Below are 14,801 nucleotides of genomic sequence, written 5' to 3'. Positions count from 1 at the left end.
TTATCATAATATTATAGTATATGCTTTTTCTCTGTTTTGTAACAATAAACCAGAGGGTTTTTTCCCCCAGCCAAAGCTTTAGCAAATCATCTTTAATTTAGTATCTGTCAGAAGCCACATGCAATTTCCAGCAAATATTGGACTCAGGTTAAGAACTCTTCTGAAATATGCTTCTGAACTGTCATGTGACAAAAATGGAAAAATGTTAAACATCGGATGCGGTTAATTAAGACTTACAAAGTGGCGCTCAAGGCGGCAAGATGCGCGTACCATGCCGCCTTGATTGCATCAGCGGAATCCCGCCCGGCCGCTCTGTTTAGGGTGACCCGCTCCCTTCTTAATCAGGGGGGAGTTGGGGAGCCCTTGCAGAGCAGTGCCGAGGATTTTAACACGTTTTTCGCTGATAAAATCGCTCAGATCCGGGCCGATCTCGACTCCAATTGGGAAACAGAGTCGACTGACAACGAGTCAGTCGAGGTGACTGGGGCACGTACTTGTCCACCTGTCTGGGAAGAGTTTGATCTGGTGACACCTGATAAAGTGGACAAGGCCATTGGATCTGTGAGTCCCGCGACCTGTTTACTGGATCCGTGTCCCTCCTGGTTGGTCTCGGCCAGCAGGGAGGTGACACGGAACTGGGTCCAGGAGATTACCAACGCTTCCTTGGGGAGGGGAGTTTTTCCAACTCTCTATAAAGAGGCGCTCGTGCGCCCACTCCTCAAGAAGCCCTCCCTGGACCCAGCCATACTTAATAACTATCGTCCAGTCTCCAACCTTCCCTTTATGGGGAAGGTTGTTGAGAAGGTGGTGGCGCTCCAGCTCCAACGGTCCTTGGAAGAAGCCGATTATCTAGGTCCCCAGCAGTCGGGCTTCAGATCCGGTTACAGCACGGGAACTGCTTTGGTTGCGTTGATGGATGATCTCTGGCGGGCCCGGGACAGGGGTTTATCCTCTGTCCTGGTGCTCCTTGACCTCTCAGCGGCTTTCGATACCATCGACCATGGTATCCTTCTGCACCGGCTGGAGGGGTTGGGAGTGGGGGGCACTGTTCTTCAGTGGTTCTCCTCCTACCTCACCGGCCGGTTGCAGTCGGTGTTAGTGGGGGGTCAGAGGTCGACTCGGAGGTCTCTCCCTTGTGGGGTACCTCAGGGGTCGGTCCTCTCCCCCCTGCTATTTAATATCTACATGAAACCGCTGGGTGAGATCATCCGAGGGCATGGGGTAAAGCATCATCAGTACGCTGATGATACCCAGCTTTACATCTCCACCCCATGTCCAGTCAACGAAGCAGTGGAAGTGATGTGCCGGTGTCTGGAGGCTGTTGGGGCCTGGATGGGTGTCAACAGACTCAAATGCAACCCGGATAAGACGGAGTGGCTGTGGGTTCTGCCTCCCAAGGAGAATTCCATCTGTCCGTCCATTACCCTGGGGGGGGGAATTATTGACCCCCTCGGAGAGGGTCCGCAACTTGGGCGTCCTCCTCGATCCACAGCTCACATTAGAAAACCATCTTTCAGCTGTGGCGAGGGGGGCGTTTGCCCAGGTGCGCCTGGTGCACCAGTTGCGGCCCTATCTGGACCGGGACTCATTGCTCACAGTCACTCATGCCCTCATCACCTCGAGATTCGACTACTGTAACGCTCTCTACATGGGGCTACCTTTGAAAAGTGTTCGGAAACTTCAGATCGTGCAGAATGCAGCTGCGAGAGCAGTCATGGGCCTACCTAGGTATGCCCATGTTTCGCCATCACTCCGCCAGTCTGCATTGGTTGCCGATCAATTTCCGGTCACAATTCAAAGTGTTGGTTATAACCTTTAAAGCCCTTCATGGCATTGGACCAGAATACCTCCAAGACCGCCTCCTGCTGCACGAATCCCAGCGACCGATTAGGTCCCACAGAGTGGGCCTTCTCTGGGTCCCGTCAACTAAACAATGTCGGTTGGCGGGCCCCAGGGGAAGAGCCTTTTCTGTGGCGGCCCCGACTCTCTGGAACCAACTCCCCCCGTAGATTAGAACTGCCCCTACTCTCCCTGCCTTCCGTAAAGTTCTTAAAACCCACTTTTGTCGTCAGGCATGGGGGAACTGAAACATCTCCCCCGGGCACGTACAATTTATGTATGGTATGTTTGTGTGTGTGCTTGTTAGTATATCGGGGTTCTTTTTTAAACTTTTTTAAATATTTAAATTTATTTGAATCTATTTGGATTTGTACGATTTGTTTATGCCTGTTGTGAGCCGCCCCGAGTTCACGGAGAGGGGCGGCATACAAATCTAATAAATAAATAGATAGATAGATAGATAGATAGATAGATAGATAGATAGATAGATAGATAGATAGAGAAAGAAAGAAAGAAAGAAAGAAAGAAAGAAAGAAAGAAAGAAAGAAAGTTCAAATCGAATGATATTAAATTTGGCTTTGTCTTCATTTTGATTCCAGTTTCAAGCAATCCCTGGAGTATGACCTTCTCTGGGCTTGTTAAAGGATCAGATCTGGTCTTCACCCCAAGAAAAGATTATCTACTCCCAATAGCAATAATGCTTTTCTAACCATAAGGACCAGTCTCTCGGAGACTTGTTAAAAATGTTCACCGGAGATGAACATTTCACACACTCTTTTGCATAAGATGACACCACTCATGGGGTTTTATGTGGGATGGTCTTTATTTGAAAACGGACTGTCATCGCATCCTCTCTCTGAGCCAGCTGATCAATCTAACCTGTCTATCTTGTCTGTTGCTCCAGATCCATTCTGTCCATCAGCGTCGGGAGGTGCAAGGGCGCTCAAAGGACTTTGACGTGTTAGTGGCCGAACTGAAGGCCAGCACCAAGAAAGGCGAGTCTCCCAAAGACAAGAGTCCAGTGAGGAAAGACATAGCTAGCGAACGGCTGTTGCAGGACTTCTCTTCCGTCTCGCAGACTTCCTTGGCTCTGACCAACTTTCCTGCGGCTTCTTGTCACACGAAACCACCGTATTCCCACTGTGCGCTTTCCAGGTAACACAGGTTGGAGACGAGGGAGCAGACACGGCGGCTTCCGCCATCCGTACCTTCTGGGAATTCAGTAGTCAGAAAGCTCAGCTCTAATCCTCTTCCTGCTGCTTTCAGGTCTGGGGTTTCCTCCGAGAGTGACTCTGATGACGTGCCTGTATCTTCTAGCGAGGTTGACAACCGCCTCTACCGTTCCCCAGCGACGAAGAGCACGGGCTGGGTGACAAGCGAGGAGAGCGAAGAGGATGCCGCGGACGATTCCCGCAAGTTAGATTGCCGTTATGCCACACGACGGCCCCATCCCCAGGCAGTAAGTGGCAGACCGAGTCCCTTCCTGTAGCTGTGGGGCTTTGATAGGTGGAGATACTTGGCAGATGTTAAAAGGGGAACTTCAGGGGAATGGAGTGTTGTACTGGTGGAAGCTCTGAGATGGGTCTTCTGATGCCCAGGTTCTCATGTCACTCCAAATGATCATGGTTTGTTTTTTGGCTTAACGTGATTTCTAAACCTAGATATTATGCTTGTTCAATAATACTTAGCCCGATGTGTAAATTAAATCAATATGTCAAGCCCCTAGTCTACCTAGGCTGGTGTTTTGAAGGGCAGGAAGTAACTTTCGAAAGAAAAGGAACTTGGCTTTGAGATTAACAGTTCCTTTAATTCGGTCAACCAGGTCTTGAATATTGGGGTTAACAAATCTGGAGCTTCTCTGCTATAAAAGTAATCCTCGACTTAGAACCGTTGGTTTAGTGCAGGGGTCTCCAAACTCAGCCATGTTAAGACTTGAGGACTTCAACTCCCAGAATTCCCCAGCCAGCTTTGAAGTCCACGAGTCTTAACATGGCCGGGTTTGGAGACCCCTGGTTTAGTGACTGTTCAAAGTTGCAACAGCACAGAAGAAAAGTGACTTATGAGCGCGTTTCACAGTTACAACCTTTTCAGTGATCAAAATTTAGATGCTCGGCAGCTGGTTCATATTTACGACAATTGCAGTGTCCCAATAGCATTTAGACCAGTGATGGCGAACCTTTTGTTCCTTGGGTGCCGAAAGAGTGTGGCCGGGGAGGGCAAAAACAGCTCCCCCCCCCCCGAGACTGTCTGGAAACTGGAAATGGCCTGTTTCTCAACTTCTGCTGGGCCCAGTAGACTCGTGTTTTGCCCTCCCCAGGCTCCAAAGGCTTCCCTGCAGCTGGGGCGGGAGGGTAAAAACACCCTCCCCCATCCACCCCGGAAGCTGTCTGGAAGCCAAAAACACCCTCCTGGAGTCTCTGTGCAAGCCAAAAATCAGATGGACGGCACACACATGCATGTTGGAGCTGAGCTAGGGCAATGGCTCACATGCCAGCAGATATGGCTCCTCATGCCACCTGTGGCACCCGTGCCATACTTTCGCCATCACTGATTTAGACTATATCCTGCTTCACAGTGATTTATAGCCCTCTCTAAGCAGTTTACAGAGAATCAGCCTATTGCTCCCAACAATCTGGGTCCTCATTTTGCCCACCTCGGAAGGATGGAAGGCTGATCCAAGATTGTATGATCACCTTTTGTGTCCTTCTGACAAGCAAAGTCAGTGGGGAAGCCAGATTCACTTAACAACTGGGTTAATCACTTATCAACTGCAGGGATCCACTTAACAACTGAGGGAAGAAAAAGGTTTCAAAATTCTCTTACTTACTTACTTACTTACTTACTTACTTACTTACTTACTTACTTACTTACTTACTTACTTCTTAGATTTGTATGCTGCCCCTCTCCGTAGACTTGGGGCGGCTCACAACAACAATAAAACAATTCAAGACAAATCTAATAATTTAAAAACATTTTTAAAAAACCCGTTATTAAAACAGACATACACACAAAAATACCATAAATGAATTGTATAGGCCCGGGGGAGATGTCTCAATTCCTCCATGCCTGACGGCAGAGGTGGGTTTTAAGGAGTTTACGAAAGGCAAGGAGGGTGGGGGCAGTTCTAATCTCAGGGAAGGTCGGGGCCACCACAGAGAAGGCTCTTCCCTTGGGACCCGCCAAACGACATTGTTTAGTTGACGGGACCCGGAGAAGGCCAACTCTGTGGGACCCAATCAGACGCTGGGATTTGTGCGGCAGAAGGCGGTCCCGGAGATATTCTGGTCCGATGCCATGAAGGGCTTTATAGGTCATAACGAACACTTTGAATTGTGACCAGAAATTGATCGGCAACCAATGCAGACTGCGGAGTGTTGGTGTAACATGGGCATACCTGGGGAAGCCCATGATTGCTCTCGCATCTGCATTCTGCACGATCTGAAGTTTCTGAACACTTAACAAATGTCCCATTTAACAGCAGAAATTTTGAGCTCAGTTGTGGTCCTACGTCGAGTGCTACCTGTACTAATAAAATGTGGGTTGAATCCACACAAAGTTAATGGTTAGAAATTAAGACGACTTAGAGGTGACTTAGTCTCTCTTTCTCCCTAGCTGAAGAAGTGGAAGATGGGATGAATAACTTCCTTGATTTAAACCAGTGCTTCTCAATTATTTTCTGTTATGGCCTCCCCAGGAAGAAGTAAACATTTCGCGTCCTCCCTCCAACTCTCTGTCGACACACTGTTCACAGCTCGCCTCGCCCGACCTGCCGCTCCCAAATTGCGCTCCACTGCGAGATGTGTGTCCTACCTGTATTGGTACCTCCATTGCGTTCATCGACATTGTATCCAAGGCAGCCCGTTCTAAAAGAAAACATCTCGCGAGTTTGATTGAAATTTGATTGAACTCACGAGATGTTTTCTTTTAGAACAGGCTGCCCTGGATACATTGCTGATTAACGCGATGGAGGTACCAGTACAGGTGTCAGTTAGGATGTGTGTCCTACTCTCTGTGGCAAAAAAAGCACATTCCCAGGGTCACACACACCCCCGGCATTGGGGGGGGGCACTATTTGAGACGCATTGATTTAAACTGTGTCTCCTATTTGTCACTGTAGGATTTGAAAGTGAGCTCTTTGCATGATGATCTTTATGAGTTTCTTTTGTTTTGATCCTTCTGTTAATCCTCCCCCCACCACAACAGTTCTGCACTTTCGGAAGCAGATTGATGAGCCCAGGTTGTTATGTGTTCAGTCGACGGCTGGATCGGTTCTGCTCTGCACTCAGCTCCATGCTGGAAAGACATCTTAGTTCGCACATGTGGAAGTAAGTTACATTGGCCTAGGCCGATGGCAAACAAATTGGGGAATTAATTGGAATGCGCTTCTGCCTTTGCACAGTTGTATATATGAATTTGGGCACGGCATGCAGTGGAAGAGAATTATATCTTCAAATATAAGAAATCAGGGTTAAAGGGTTAAATAAGGTTCAGGAGGGAAGTGTTTTTAATAGGAAAGTGAACACAAGAACAAGGAGGCACCATCTGAGGTTAGTTGGGGGAAAGATCAAAAGCAACGTGAGAAAATATTATTTTACTGAAAGAGTAGTAGATAGTTGGAACAAACTTCCAGCAGACGTGGTTGGCAAATCCACAGGAACTGAATTTAAACATGCCTGGGATAAACATACCGTATATCCATCCTAAGATAAAATACAGGAAATAGTATAAGGGCAGACTAGATGGACCATGAGGTCTTTTTCTGCTGTCAATCTTCTATGTTTCTATGCTTCTAAATCAGTTCTAAGTCACAGAACAAGCTTGCATATTTCTTGAAACCAGTCTTGATTTATTTATTTACATAGTTTGTATCTCACCTAACAAACTCCAAGGACTGACTTAAAATATGTAACAAAGGAAAAATATTTTTTTAAAAAAACAGCCATGGTAAAATGGTGTGAAGATTAAAAGGCACCCAAAACAATTGTTAGAAAACTGAGAAATTGTCTTTACCAGGTGCTAGCAAAAAAAATAAATCCCAAACAACATCAGAAACTCAGTGGATTTTCATATAGAATATTGTTCCACAAGCCATTCATCATTCATACAGAACAGTAGTTTTATACTCTTGTCATCGTTGTGAAAACTTGAGAGAGAGGTGAAGAGAATTATTGAAGTGAGTTTTTCATTTTCACCCCAAGCAAAACTGGAATGATTGTATTGTACAGCTTTGCATCTCTTTGACAGAAATGACATCTGAGAAATATAAAAGGATATCTGGGTCCTTGGAAACCCACAGGGATCAGTTAAATATTTCTTATGTTCCAATAGTGGTCAAAGCAATGGAAACTGCAGTTTAATCTTTCCAAATATAAAATAATGCACTTAGGCAAAAGGAATCCTCAATCTAAGTATTGTATTGACAGTTCTGTGTTAGCAAAAACTTCAGAAGAAAAGGATTTAGGGGTAGTGATTTCTGACAGTCTCAAAATGGGTGAACAGTGTGGTCAGGTGGTAGGAAAAGCAAGTAGGATGCTTGGCTGCATAGCTAGAGGAATAACAAGCAGGAAGAGAGAGATTATGATCCCGCTATATAGAGCGCTGGTGAGACCACATTTGGAATACTCCGTCCAGTTCTGGAGACCTCACCTACAAAAAGATATTGACAAAATTGAACGGGTCCAAAGACGGGCTACAAAAATGGTGGAAGGTCTTAAGCATAAAACGTATCAGGAAAGACTTAATGAGCTCAATCTGTATAGTCTGGAGGACAGAAGGGAAAGGGGGCACATGATCGAAACATTTAAATATGTTAAAGGGTTAAATAAAGTTCAGGAGGGAAATGTTTTCAACAGGAAAGTGAGCCCAATAACAAGGGGGCACATTCTGAGGTTAGTTGGGGGAAAGATTAGAAGTAGCATGAGAAACTATTATTTTATTGAAAGACTAGTAGATGCTTGGAACAAACTTCCAGCAGACATGGTTGGTAAATCCACAGTAACTGAATTTAAACATGCCTGGGATAAACATATATCCATCCTAAAATAAAATACAGGAAAATAGTATAAGGGCAGATTATGTGTTTCTATGTTTCTAATAGGCAGGCTCACCTTTACATGTCATATACGTGTTTGATAGGAGGTGCTCAGGTGTTTTCAGCCCCCCTGTTGCTTCAGCTCCCCCCCCCCGCTGCTTCATCATTAAGTCAGTGTCTATAGAAATATTTGTTAAGTCTGTGCTGGGGGGGGGGCAATTCTCCAGTAGATGGCACTGGATTACCAAGTTTGATGGTATTTCCTTCACAGGCAGAAAACCTATCTGAACCTATCTGAGTGAGCCTAGCAGGGGAAGAGGTTGTGAGGCAATGGAGAAGGTTCATGTATTTCCAGGCATCTGTTCTTGTAAAGACCTTTGAATTTGAGAGCAAACAGAGGCAAAAGAAAAGAAAGAAAAAGTTTTGAATCTGAAAGCGAACAGAAATCCTTTACAATTTGGAAATACTGTATGAATGACAAGAGAGAGAGAGTTTTTTTATCGTGTGGGAAAAATTCTATAAGTGGCTAGTAATAAATAAAACAAAGTAACTAATAGTAATTGTAAATATCAACACCAATGGAAACTATTGTTGTGATAGATTAATAATGTGATATATGGACATATACCTATAGAAATGTTCATTTTTCGATGTTACAGAAATGTAAAATGTAAAGACGTTTGCGTGCTTTGTTATTGTCTTTTTTTGTTTTTGTATTGTTTAAAAAAAAATAATTCAAAACTTTTTTTAAAAAAGGAAATGCTGTATGAAAAAAACAAAGCATAATGAAAAAGGAGAAAAAAGACATTTTTGGTTTATCCAGGTTAGAATAAAGACACCTTACTTGAGCAGGTGATTGGTCTCCAACCTTGGCAACTTTACAACTTGTGGACTTCAACTCCCAGAATTCCTCAGCCAGTGCATGCCACGCAAATCATAAAATTGCGAAGGTTGGAGGCCCCTGGACTAGAAGGCTACCAAGGTCTCTTCTAGCCGTAATATTCTATGATTCAATACTGATATCTGGGCAGAGTAATTGAAAACTGGTATGTTAAACAAGCTTTGTTTCTTAACTCTTGTTTTCTTGCTTCGACTCCCCCAGAAGGATTCCCCCAGCTGCTGATCATCCAACTTCCACATCGTCTGCAATGCTTTTGGGCTTCTCTACATCCAATACATCCCCAAATTACAATCCCTCCTTGGTTTGCAGCCTTCCCCATAGTACCCCAAGCAGGACCTCTGTATCCTGGGCAACTTCGGTGACCATGTCATCCAGGGACAGCCGTAACCACCATAGTGTGAACTATGCAGTTGGTTCACCCCATGCCGCAGCTGCCTGTAGCCAGTCTGACTGCATGGGTGGAAGCCAATCCATCACCTCCCCACTCCCAGCCAGTACCCCATCGCCATCATTCAGCAAGTTGCCTTCGAACAAGGCCAGCAAGTCCTCCAAAGCCAAGGAGATGGCTGGTAACGTGGAGCCGGAAGCCTTAGCTCGGAAGCGCAAACAATCTCCCAGCGTCCCTGCTAGCCCACCTTACAAACAAACTTGTTTCCTTGATCTGGGCAAGAACAAAGCAGTTGGCTGCCAGGCGTCCCATCCATCTGCTAAGGCCAAGACGTCTGCGGTGGCTTCCTCCAGCCTTTCCCTGAATGGGACAGTCTCTTCAGGGGCCAGGGTCAAGAGAGTCAACCCTCTGGATTGCAGGGCACCTAGCCACATGCCAGTCAAAGCCTCATCACTGGAGAACCAGGGCTGTTCGTTGAACGGCCCAAAAACACTGCTGACCAATTGCATCTCAGATGAAGAAGCCAAGAGACGCAAAAATACAGCCACCTACTGTAGGCCAGTGAAGACCAAGCATTTGCCCTCATCCATGCCTCCTTGTTCCTCATCTGATTTGGGTGGCTCAATCAGAAGGAAGAAGCCAGTTGTCTCCTTTGAGGAAAAGCAGAACACAATGAAGGTAAGCTCCTGCCTTGGAGATTATAAGTGTATGGCTGGATTTTCTTCTACTTAGAAGAGCTGCACCAGCGTTCTTCCTTTTCATCAGTTTTGTGCTCAATATGCCATTACAAGGCTGACTTCTTCATAAACAGGCAAACAGATATAACACTCCAAAACAAATAAAATCAAAATTGAAGTGGATAGCTCCACATACCATTTATTTTCTGCTGTAGTGCTACTTGAAACATTCAGATGTGGTATTTTTTTAGGTGTGCCTGCATATATCCATTTATTAAATGTATATGCTGCCTATCTTCTTGATAGAATGATCCCTGCATTGTTCAGGGTGTCCAGCAAACCTGGAAATCAGGGAATTACCAGGGAAATCAGCGGTTTGGGAAATATCTGGGAATGATCTGGGAATTCATGAAAAAAACAGAATAAATCAGGGAAAAAACCACTGTATTAAAATGTTTAAAAGCCAAGGAAAAATCATGCAAGAAAAACAACAACAGATCACATTTCCTGGCAGAATCAAGCAAAAATGTGCAACAACTTGCTTCCTCAGCTACCGATATTTCTCCACGGCTTAGCCGTTTGGTGTGATGTCATTTACAACCATGCCTTAACTAGATCACAAGTTACAGGGAAATGTCAGGGAAATATCAGGGAATTTCAAAATGCTTCCCCCCTGAACTCCCTGATTGTTACATATTTGAAAAATAATGCACCAAGGGTGAAGACCAATGAATGGTCACCATTTCCTGTCTGTATTTTTTATTAGTGTAGTAATATTTTTGAGAAATAAGAGCATAAATAACACAGAGCAGATAAGTGTCTATTTATTATTTTCTCATGGTAAGAATAGGATTTTTAAGCAATATTATTTTTTTGTTATTGTTGAAGTATTTTTAAAATATCTGCACCACTCAATAGCAAATATTTTAAATAGTTATACTTTAAAATTTAAAATGAATTTCAGTAACATTGTTAGAATAATAAGTCATTTTACAATGACTGAAAAGTCAAATGATCATTATTGCTTGAGAAAATCTATTTCTTATTAAATTCTCAGAAGGGTTATTTTACCTACTACAGAGGAATGCTGCTGTGGCTAATATCTGGAATACTAACTTTCAATCCACATGAAACTGTGTTTCACATCTGCATAACTTTGTAGAACAAGACAGAGACATAATGGCAAAAATCACAAATCATGCAAAGTTTTAGTGTGCTTTAGTTTTGGTTCATCCTTATTTATTTCTATAACAGTTTATGGCTTGGCAGGGTGTTCACTAACCATGGTTAAAACAAACCCAAGCTGAGATGTGTAAAACAAGCACTTCGTATTTTCTTACTCTGCTCTTCAGTTTTATGCAGACTTTAGCGTGTGCTAAATATCCAGTTCTGTTTCCTAACATGATTGCTTGACCATAAGAGCTGTAGAAGAAGAAGCAGTTCACAAATGCAGTTTTTTCATCTTATAAATAGAAAAGCAGCTTTGACTGCTTGAATGTTCTTCTGTTTAGTTGCTGTCATCCTGAGAAATTTTGTTATTGTCATTTGCAAGTCATATCCGATCCAGTGCGACCCCATGGACAATGTTCCTCCAGGCCTTCCTGTCCTCTACAATCCCCTGGAGTCTATTTAAGCTCACACCTACTTCTTCAGTGACTCCATCCATCCAGCTCATTCTCTGTCTTCTTCTTCTTCTGCCCTCAATCGTTCCCAGCATTAGCTTCTTCTCCAGTGAGTTTTTCCTTCCCATTAGGAATAGGTGGGTGGGCAGCAAAATGGCGGCTAAGAGCTCTTGGAATATATTTAGTCAAATATATTGGGATAGACAGGTTTTGATCAAGAAGATCATATGATACATTTTCCTGGAAACACACCTGAAGAAAAGAGACCACACAAGACATTAGAAATGATGTAGTCATTAATTTAATTTAAAAACTAAATTTTTGTGTCCAGTGTAATTCATATCCCATAACAACTTGCTGAAATCAAGCCTCTGGACACACTGATAGATGTTAGTGCAATATTGCAAATTAGTTAAATTTATTTTAAAATGAGCTGAGCGGAAGAGGGAATGAAAGCCCGGCTAATGATCAAGAAGCCCCTTTGATGTTTCTGTTTCTGCCAGGCACACCTCTGTTTTCTGCAACTCAAAGAGCTGTAAGTTTCCTTTTGGGAGAAAGACTTCTGAGCATTCAAGACATCTGAGCTCAGATAATATTGGTGGTTTTATGGTAGGGTGTGGGCAAAATGGTGCTTGGTTCTCCCAGTAAGAACAGGGGGGGGGGGGGGGATCTGCTTCTAAAACTTTTTATAAAAGGACGAATTTGAAATGATACTTAGATTAAATTTATTTTCAGATAACTGATTTGAGGAAATGCTGGTAATAGTATTCAGTTTAAAAATGAGAAGGATCTGCATTTTCCTTATTGTCAATTTGAGGATCATATGATCCAACCCTCCGTTTGGTACCACCAGCCCTCAATTGTTCCCAGAGTTCCCAAAAGCTGAATTATATATTTATTTAATATATTATGCCACCATAATATAATATGTTATATTGTGTTATGCTAAAACAGTTCCCAGTTTTCAACTCCGGAAGAGATAGGGTTGAATTAGTTTATTTCATTTGTCATGGAAATATAAGCTACCATATTTTTCGAAAGTATAAGACGCACCTTAGTTTTGGGGAAGGAAAATAAAGGGGGAAAATCTACCTACCAGCTATGGTCTGGTTAGTTTCGGCACATTATTTTATCCCCTGGCTGGGGCTGAGAAAATCTTTTTCAGAGGGAGAAGCAATGAAAACAAACCCTCAAGCTGGGAAGAGTGTTACCATCTCATTAGAGTTACATTTGGAGCACCCCAATTTTCAGCCTCTTTTTTTGCACCCAAAAAAGCTACATTTGGAGCACCCAAATTTTCAGCCTCTTTTAGTGGGGGAAAGGTGTGTCTTATGTTCCGAAAAGTACGGTAAATCCAGTAGAGATTTCACTTTAAAACTTTGTTCCTGAAAAATTAAGCTGCAGTTACTGTGATCGCTCCTGATGTTCTCTGAGTGGGATTCCAGCCATTGGTGACTTGGAGGTTCAGTATATATGTCAGAAGAACATCTGCCTTGCTTCCCAGGCTCACTCGTTACTATACTTCAATTGGACACATCTCTCTACACTCAGAATTTCTTATACTGTACATTGAACATGTTCTTCCCATTCAAGTTAAGTCCCCTTGGACTGGAAAAAACTTTCAATGTTTATTATTATTATTATTTATTAGATTTGTATGCTGCCCCTCTCCGCAGACTCGGGGCGGCTCACAACAGTGATAAAAAACAATATATATTGACAAATATAATAATTTTAAATCTAAAATAGCAATTGTACATTTTAAAAATCTAAAAATAAGGTACCCTAATATAAAAACATACATGCAGTTCACGTGGAGGAACTATGGAAATAACTGATCGCTTGCTGGAGTAAGTGAGGTTTTTGTGTCACTCTGGACTACTATGAACCTCTAATTATGGATAGTAAGGGAGCAATTTATGCACTGGCTGCAGAGAGTAAAATGGGGAGCTTGTTTATTTGAAACCTGATCCAACATTTTTCAGCTAAATATCCTTGTTTACATGGTGCTACGACAACATATACCAAGTCCATTTAAGTTTCATGAAAGGTATTAATACGTACAGCTGCATATCCTTTGGTCATTTCAAAAAAACTCCGGCTACACACTAGTCACAATAGATGCATTTTCTGTGGTTGGGATGACATGAGCTGCCCTCTTCTGCACTGACGCTCCCTTCTTTCTTCTCTTGACAGTCAAAAGCACATTAACAGCAAGTGCCTGCGTTCTGCGGAAGCCAGCAGTCTGAGAATTCTGTCCATGGATCCAATTCGAAGCCTCTTTGCTTTTTATAACTTTATAGTATTTTTTTAAAGAAAAAAAATTGCTCTAAAATACTTGAAGACTGTGATTGTCCTTTTTTTTTTTGGTGTTGTGGTGGTTTTGCCTAGATAAACAAACAAACGAATGAATAAACAAACAAATAAATAAAGGGGGGGAAAGGGAAATAAAGACAAAAACAGAATCAAAGGACACTAACAAAAATGTAGTATCCCCTTATCCCCTTCTCAACTATATAATGACCGTAGGGATACAGAAGAAGGGATCCCATACAGTAATTAGGATTACAGGATAGATTAATATTTTCCCGTCTTCCTGCATTTGTCAAGTGCATTAGTACAACTTATTTGGCAAATACAGTGGTGCCTCTACCTAAGAATGCCTCTACTTACAAACTTTTCTAGATAAGAACCGGGTGTTCAAGATATTTTTGCCTCTTCTTAAGAACCATTTTCCACTTACAACCCCGAGCCTCCGAAACTGTAACTGGAAAAGGCAGGGGTAAGCTTCCGTGGGGCCTCTCTAGGAATTTCCTGGGAGGAAACAGGGCCGGAAAAGGCAGGGAGAAGCCTCCATGGGGCCTCTCTAGGAATGTCCTGGGAGGAAACAGGGCCGGAAAAGTTGAGGAGAAGCCTCCGTGGGGCCGCTCTAGGAATCTCCTTGGAGGAAACGGGGCCTCCACCCTCCCTGTGGTTTCTGCAATCACATGCATTGTTTGCTTTTATATTTATTCCTATGGGAAAAATTGCTTCTTCTTACAAATTTTTCTACTTAAAAACCTGGTCACGGAACAAATTAAGTTCCTAAGTAGAGGTACTACTCTAGTAATTATATTGGCAAATGCCCATTTTCTTGTGTATTTGGATCAGTCTCTTCTCTCTCTGTCTCTGATTGTATTTTGACCCAGCTTCCCTCTCTCTTCTAAGTACGTATTTGCTTTCAAAGCAGAACAAAAACCATGTTTCTAGTATAGCGTATGCACACACGATGGCATCTCTATTCTTGGTTTGAAAACAAAAGTATTTCTGATGAGAAGAAGGCAGGGTTCTTCTTTGCTCCTTC

At 43.1% G+C, this 14,801-nt stretch overlaps 1 protein-coding gene across 2 annotated transcripts in view; it reads left to right on the top strand.

Annotated features, from left to right (window-relative positions):
• The window catches only part of ATXN7L2 (ataxin 7 like 2), a 38,861-nt gene extending 25,066 nt beyond the window's left edge, over positions 1-13,795 (top strand). Inside the window, exons 7-11 of one of the 2 annotated variants that reach the window (XM_070745126.1) lie at positions 2,744-2,994; positions 3,106-3,298; positions 6,043-6,164; positions 8,973-9,837; positions 13,655-13,795. In XM_070745126.1, the coding sequence (XP_070601227.1) occupies positions 2,744-2,994; positions 3,106-3,298; positions 6,043-6,164; positions 8,973-9,837; positions 13,655-13,669 (1,446 nt within the window). In that variant the 3' untranslated portion in view covers positions 13,670-13,795. The remainder of the gene's footprint in view (positions 1-2,743; positions 2,995-3,105; positions 3,299-6,042; positions 6,165-8,972; positions 9,838-13,654) is intronic. The other variant, XM_070745127.1, reaches the window with a different exon arrangement.
• The last annotated feature ends 1,006 nt before the right edge of the window (positions 13,796-14,801 follow it).

Source organism: Erythrolamprus reginae, chromosome 3 (assembly GCF_031021105.1).
Source record: "Erythrolamprus reginae isolate rEryReg1 chromosome 3, rEryReg1.hap1, whole genome shotgun sequence".
NCBI classification, from domain to species: domain Eukaryota; kingdom Metazoa; phylum Chordata; class Lepidosauria; order Squamata; family Dipsadidae; genus Erythrolamprus; species Erythrolamprus reginae.
This window is presented reverse-complemented; position numbering and strand designations above follow the sequence as displayed.